The sequence below is a fragment of the Oreochromis aureus genome, linkage group 16 (assembly GCF_013358895.1).
Source record: "Oreochromis aureus strain Israel breed Guangdong linkage group 16, ZZ_aureus, whole genome shotgun sequence".
Lineage (NCBI taxonomy): Eukaryota > Metazoa > Chordata > Actinopteri > Cichliformes > Cichlidae > Oreochromis > Oreochromis aureus.
Window position 1 is genome coordinate 13,492,406 of NC_052957.1, and position 7,473 is coordinate 13,499,878.

A 7,473-nucleotide genomic window follows, 5' to 3' on the forward strand; every position below is an offset into this window, starting at 1 on the left:
CTTTCCTTCCCTCCCTTCCCATGCGGCAGGTCCAAATTGCTTTGCTGGAACAACGATCATCCCAGCCGGAATTGAAGTAAAGGTGGACGACTGTACCATCTGCCGCTGCCACAACGGAGACTGGTGGAAGCCGGCGCAGTGCTTGCGGCGAGAGTGCCTCAACGGCCAGTCATTGTCATAGACGGACTCCTACGGGGATGGTAGAAAAGCTCAGGCAAGGCTCTGCCTACTGTGCCATTTTGTATGATTGACAGGGCAGGAGCACAATTCCTATAAATCCTGAGACAGCATACAGTAGGATCGAAGAGGTGATCTCGCTGGCTTCACACAAATGTAGCCAGCGAGAAGAAGATGGAACTTGTCTCAGCTGTTTCCACACTCTGGTTTTAATCGTCCTATATATTTTCAGAAGTTGACTTGCTTGACTTGCTGCTCTCACACACACACAAAAAAGTTTCTTAGCTCCCTGAACTCTTTCCTAACCATTGGCAATGTTGAATTGCTCAAATTGATTTCTGTACGTATGTCATCAGCTTGTTGTGCGTGCCAGTCACAATCACACAGGTGTTCCAGCAGAACAAACCGTAAGCACACTTAGCAGCGCTTCTTTTGGCATACAAGGATTAGCACTGATGAAAACACAGCAAAGATGTGCTTGAGTTACACGACTTCACTCTAAGAGCTTGTTTACAAGATGTGCATCACACATAAACGTTTGCCTCTTCATGAGACTTTATCGCTGCGGCAGGAGCTCGCTCCTAACATACATGATGCAACTTGCAACTGTCATATATCATTAACAGCTATGGAACCTCAAAGGCTGATTTTATTGATCAACACACCATGGTTTTGAGTCATGTCTCACGGGCAGGATAAATTTGTACCACCTGGAGCTGAGGGGGAATGAAATGTAGTTTTTCAAAAAAGAAAAAGAAAAAAAAACTGCATCCCTGAGAAGAGCCATGCTGCATCAAACCCCTCCCCCCCCAAAAAACAACAACTTTGGGCAACCCTTTCCAGTTCAATTGGCTTTATTGTTTTCTCTCAGAGGTCCATATTCTCCAAAATATTCTCACTAACTGCTTGAACTTGTTATCAAAGCAATTTGTGAGCCAGTAGCAGCCTGCTTTAATTTTCCTTAATCAAGGAGTATTCTGTGATAAATCATCCAGCTGGGTGCTTGGCGCTGCTGCAGCCTGCATGCTGGGCACATTCAGTGAGAACCAACAGACAAAAGGCGGGAACGTGCATATGTCTAAGTGCTTTTAAGCAGCATTCACAAGCATATTGTTCATATGAGTGTGCACTAGCGTGCCATTCATAAACAAACTCGGGCATAGCATGATACACACAGTTAAATTATATCGCTCGTTTAGCTCATGTAATAGATTTTCAGTTCCTACTCTTCTCCATATGTTGAAATGGCTCAGGCGGTGTGGTGGAGCCACAGCCATGGCTATAACATAAAGACAAGCTAATGTATTGCTTTGACATTTTTTTCATATCAGAGTGGTCCTCAAGCAGCCCTGTCTGAAAGAAGAAAAACAAAAAGCACCCAAGCAGTGCCCAAAACACGATGTTTTTGAAATGATAAATACAAGTCATTAATTCAAAGGTGAATTTCCGTAAGCTAATGCCATTCATCACTAGAATTTTTTCCATTTCCAGAAAATCCGTTCCCGTTAACCTTTTAGACCCTATTCCTGGGCGGTGATGGATGAGCTGCTTAATAGCAGCTCCCAGCACTCTGTAATGAGACAGAAATGAACATAGGATAAAGACCAATGACTAAAGAGGTGCATTACCTTAAAAGGAACTAAAACCAATTTTAGAGGAATCTCATAGTCTGCAGAGTTGCTGGTTGCAGCATATGGGTGATGAAGAAATCTCTGAATTGGAAGATCTGCAAGGTTCAGTCTTAGGTGGAACAAAGGAGCTTGGTTCATTTTTATCAGCAAGTTACAGTGATGTAGTATGTTTCAGACGACCTAATCTATCTGGTCTCATAAAACAAAAATGACATGAATGGTTTATCAGTCACAGCCTCAGTGCTCCACACATTTTAGAATTATTAAACGAGCTTCATTCATCTTAATTAAGTTAAATGCCACATAATTTTTCAGCCTATACATGCATCCCCCAAAAAATGAGAGTTGCTCGGATATTTTGGGTCGCAACAAAGAAAGACTAAAGTGAACGTGCCAGCTGACAAGGCTCAAAGGCATTGCTGCCACCACAGATGCCTTATTGCTACTGTTCCAGATAAGATTCACAAAGCATGGCCTTTGGCATCATACAGTATGAACAGCCGACTGCTTCAAGTGCTACTTTGTTTCACTTCTGTGTGCAGTGGTTACTGCTCTGTATTACCCCAAACTATTTATTGTCTTATCCTACAACGTTCCAGAAACAGTCAGCAGGGTGAATAAAAGAACAAGGACGAGTGCAGTTCAATCTCAGCTAAAAGTGCAGAACTGAACCCAGAGATGGCTCTAAAAATATACCGTCACTTGATAGTGGTAAAGAGAGAAGCTCAAGGAAGAAACTAAAGAAGGAACTTGATCTCTGTAGAAAAGTGACATTGTAAGTCATTGTACTGGTTGTTCTAATACTGATTCCTCCAATGCTTCTTATCAAACTAAACTGGGTGAGCTGCCGCTGCTCATTTTTATGATGTTTCAAGCTGCTTTCATCACCTGAGTTTGAAAGTTGGAACAAAGAGAGTGAAAGGGTTGTCAACAAAAAACTGAAAAGTTAAAAGGTGTGATCCAGACTGCTAGTGGAAAGAGGGCATGGGAGATATGACATCAAATAGAAAATCATACATTCTAAGTTGGTCGTAAAGTTAAAGAAAAACTGTGGAAGAATTTAGTTTCACTGCACTGGAACTCGCAAGCAGAAAAGTGCTAGTGCATACTTTGTATTTTAAATAACAAGCGAGACGGATTTGAAACCACACAGATCATCCCGAAATCTTGCCTACGTTGTCATTTGAAAGAATAGCCTGTCTGCTAAAAACACAAAGTGGTACTGTGGCACACATCCACTACACCGCACGTGAGAGTGGCATCCCAGGCAAACCACACAAAATTACATTTCTCCTTCCAAACACATGAAGCTGCAAGGTTTCCAGGACAGATTAGCCGCACACTCTGTCTTTCTTCATCTCCTGCCAAGAAACTTGAGTCTCTATGTATGTCTGTGAAGGTTTATTCAAATGACCCCAATGTCTCCTCCTCTCCTCTTGTCATTAAAACCACAGGCTTGTACATGGGCATTTTTGTAAAGGTGCATCATTTGCTTTTTTCCATGAGACACCGACTTACTGTAGCTGGAAACAATGAAAGATTGTTTTATCTTTTATTTTTTTCCCCATTTGTAATTTTTTTTCAGCAACAAAACTGTTACATAAAGTGTGCCTGAAAAACAACACAAAGTATCGGTAGAGAAAGAGAGAAACACTGTTATTATACAATCAACTGTATTACTTTTTTGGTGCACCGAGGGTCTGTTCATGTGGGGCTCAAATATGGGATAGTACAATTTCTATAACAAACTGTAATTTTATGTTTAAATAAAGTTGATTGTATGTGAATTCATGCTCACTCGGGTTCACCCTAAACCGCAAAGCAAAGAGTCCAAATTTCAAATAGTTAAACAACCCTTGGTGCTCCACATGTTGTACATATGTAAATATCTTCAAACATAATGTGTTTCCTGAAATCTGAGGTGGAGTAAAAAAAAAAAAAAAAAAAAAAGGAAAATGACTCAAGAAATAAGAAATGTGTATTATTCATCAAGACGAAAATATTTTGTTAAATAGAATTCAAAAGAAGTGTTATTCGGCAAAAAATGAGTGTGGATTTCTTTTTTTCATGTTAATCCTTTTTACATACTTTGGAGACGTTTCTTGACACAAAATCACTTACGATGGCATGAAAACACAACATGAACTTCTAGAAAAAAAAACAAATGTGCATTTCTCCTCTGCAAAAAGCACAGCACAGCATTTTTTTGTTCCTAAATCAATGACAGGTGCAAATTCAATATAAGCCAAGAGGATGCTGGAGGACAAGTCTGTTTAAATTCAGGCACATGCGCTTAAAAAGAGGGACACAGCCAAACTCTTAGTAATGGTGTATATAAACAGAGCATTTCAGAATAAATGCGAGCACAATATTTTCCTGGCTCGTGGTCATGTGAGGGGTAGAATAAGAAGATACTGGTGCTTAATGGTTTTGTAATGCTCCCCGAGTTCAAGGGCATTACTCACAGGTTTATTCCTCCATTCCATTTCATTACAAGTCAGTCTGGGCTTCTATCTCGTCCGTACTGCTAATTGCCTTCTCCCACCTCCCACCGTGGACAAGAAAAGGGAAGCAATTTTATGCAGCACATAGCAATCAATAGCAATTAGGTGCATCCCTGACTAATCCTGTTGAAAATGGCATCTTGGGAGATGGCCAGCAGAAGAACTCTTAAAGCACACATACCTGCAAAAGTTTTCCTTTTTCTTCACAGCGAGTGCCAGCACTGTGACGGAACAATTAATTGCTTTGTTTTCCAGTTCTACACTTAGTATTGAATTTCCATCAATCTTTCTCTAGGAGCACAGTCTGCTGTTGTATCAAACAGATATCTTCAATTAGATAATTGTCTCTTCCTGGTAAAGCCCTACATATTACGGAATGCATTTCCACTCTAAAAAAAAAAAAAGGCAGAAGATAACCAAATGACTTCAGTGGGACACACAATAGGAAAAAAGGAACACCACAATCTGAACTAGAATGGTGTGAAAAAGATGAAAAGGCTTAAAATGAGGTTGTTGCACTGGAGTGTTGTTGTGAAGAGGGAGCAAATTACAATCTAATTCAATCTAATTTCAGTCAATCTATATTCCAACATCACTTATTTGGTTTCTAGGCTCATTCTTTTAGATTGGGTGAGAAGTCTGGAGAAGAACTGCTGCTCCTTCACATTAAAAGGTCAGTCAGTAAAGGAGTTTTGTGGCATCTCATTAGGATTATTCCTGGACGCCTCCCTGTGGAGGTTTTCAAGGCAAGGCAGACTTGATGAGAATGCTTGTGCAGGGCCAGAACACTTTGGAGGGATTATATATTACAATGTAGTCCAGAGATGCCTTTGAGTTTTCCCAGGAAGAGCTTATGGACATCAAAGAGGTGAGAGGCATTGGAGCTACCTTACTGAACCTGCAATGAAGGTGAAAAACCTCCACTGCAATTCAGTAGGCTGACGCAATCAGACGTGTCAAGTAGCCTAGTTTTCATTTCTAGTCAGTTACTGTATTTTATGCAAATTACATGGACTGCAGCTGTAAAGGGCCATGCCATATCTTACCAGTTACAATACTAACATAAATTTTGACACGATACAATAACACATACAATGACACAAGAACAGATACACCATATTGCTAAAAAGATTTGTTCATCTGCTTTCACACACATTTGAACTCGAGTGACATTCCATTCTAATCCATACTTTTAATATGATACTAACATAAATTTTGACACGATAAACAAGTGACGCAATGTGTTTACTTCCCGTAACACACACAATGACACAAGAACAGATACACCATATTGCCAAAAAAGATTTGTTCATCTGCCTTCACACACATTTGAACTTGAGCGACATTCCATTCTTAATCCATACTTTTAATAGGATGTCGGCCCACCCGTTGCAGCTACAACAACTTCAATTCTTCTGGGAGGGCAGTCCACAAGGTTTAGGAGCGTGTTTATGAGAATTTTTGACTATTCCTCCAGACACTGATGTTGGAGAAGGCCTGGCTGCAGTCTCCACTCTAATTCATCGCAAAGGTGTTTTGTTGGGTTGAGGTTAGGACTCTGTGCAGGCTAGTCAAGTTCTTCCACACCAAACTCGCTCATCCATTGCTTTATGGACCTTGCTTTGTGCAGTTTGCGGTCATGTTGGAACAAGAAAGAACCATCCCCAAACTGTTCTCATAAAGTTTTGAGCACGAAATTGTCCAACATGTCTGGGTATGCTGAAGTGTTCCGTCCACTGGGACCAAGCCCAACTCGTGAAAAGCAACCCCACCAAACTTTATACTTGGCACAATGCAGTCAGTACCCAGACTCGTAAAGTAGGATTGTGCTTTACACCACTTCATCCAATGCTTTACATTGCACTTAGTGATGTAAGGCTTGGATGCAGCTGCTTGGCCACGGAAACCCATTCCATGAAGCTCTCTGTAAACTGCTCTTGAGTTAATCTGAAGGACATGACGTTTGGAGGTCTGTAGCGATCGACTCTGCAGAAAGTTGGTGACCTCTGCACACTATGCATCTCAGCATCTGCTGACCTCACTCCATGACTTTACGTAGCCCATCACTTCAAGTTTCTGTCATTCTCAGTGACTTCTACTTTGCTAGAATACCACTAACAGTTGACTGTGGACTATTTAGAAGGAAATTTCACCACTGGACTTGTTGCACAGGTGGCATCCTATCACGGTACCACACTGGAATTAACTGAGCTCCTGGGAGTGACCCATTCTTTCACAAATGTTCTTAGAAGCAGTCTGCATGCTGGGGTGCTTGATTTATACACCCATGGCCATGGAAGTCATTGGAACACCTGAATGCAATGATTTGGATGGGTGAGTGAATATTTTTTCCAATATAGTGTTTGAGAGTGCTGTTAGATGGCGTCAGATGACTGAACAAAGAACAGTACTTTGCAAAATACATAAGTAAAATGTTCCTGCTAAAGCTGAAAACAACAAACCTGTTTTATAACCTGAGGCAAAAACACAGTGAAGGCATGTGAGGAGGAGATACAAGCAGCCAGTGATGTTTGAGCCAAATGTAAACAAATGAGTTGACCAAGCATCACTGGAGCACTCACTCCATACGACAAGAAAAGCCAAATGTGGATAAAAATGACTGATGATGATGATTTATATGGTAATTGCTTCAAGCAACTAGTTAAGCTTGACCTGAAGATGAGTCCCAGTTAGAAACTTATATTTTTAATTTCAATTTTAAGGACCTTCAGGTGTTACAGATTTGTTTCATTTACTGTTAAACTAAAGTATAAATCAGTTATTTTACACTTTTACTTTGAATCTCCAGGGATAATACTACCTAGGCTACTTTTGTGCTTACATTTGACTTATGCTGTGTATACAATTGGACTACAGTGCTGTCTGTTCATTTCAGGAATAGATTCATACCCCAGATCAGGTAGTCCGTCATCGGTGACAGTGGGTCAATGGAACATTTCCTTGAAATATTGACTTTGAGGGTGTATCACTGACCCCAATCTGTAAATCCAGACTCTGTTATTTGGCATGTTTGATTCATATATACAGCTCCCAAGCTTTTTATCCTTTAAATGCTGGTAAATAATTTGTTTATTTCTGAAGTCCTGCCACTTGGATAAAGGAAAGAAATAATTTCATCAACAACTTTTGATAATTTCAAG

At 40.4% G+C, this 7,473-nt stretch overlaps 1 protein-coding gene across 1 annotated transcript in view; it reads left to right on the top strand.

Annotated features, from left to right (window-relative positions):
• The window catches only part of vwc2l (von Willebrand factor C domain containing 2 like), a 70,355-nt gene extending 66,680 nt beyond the window's left edge, over window positions 1–3,675 (top strand). Inside the window, exon 4 of the mRNA XM_039600074.1 lies at window positions 30–3,675. Within this exon, the coding sequence (XP_039456008.1) occupies window positions 30–181 (152 nt within the window). The 3' untranslated portion in view covers window positions 182–3,675. The remainder of the gene's footprint in view (window positions 1–29) is intronic.
• The last annotated feature ends 3,798 nt before the right edge of the window (window positions 3,676–7,473 follow it).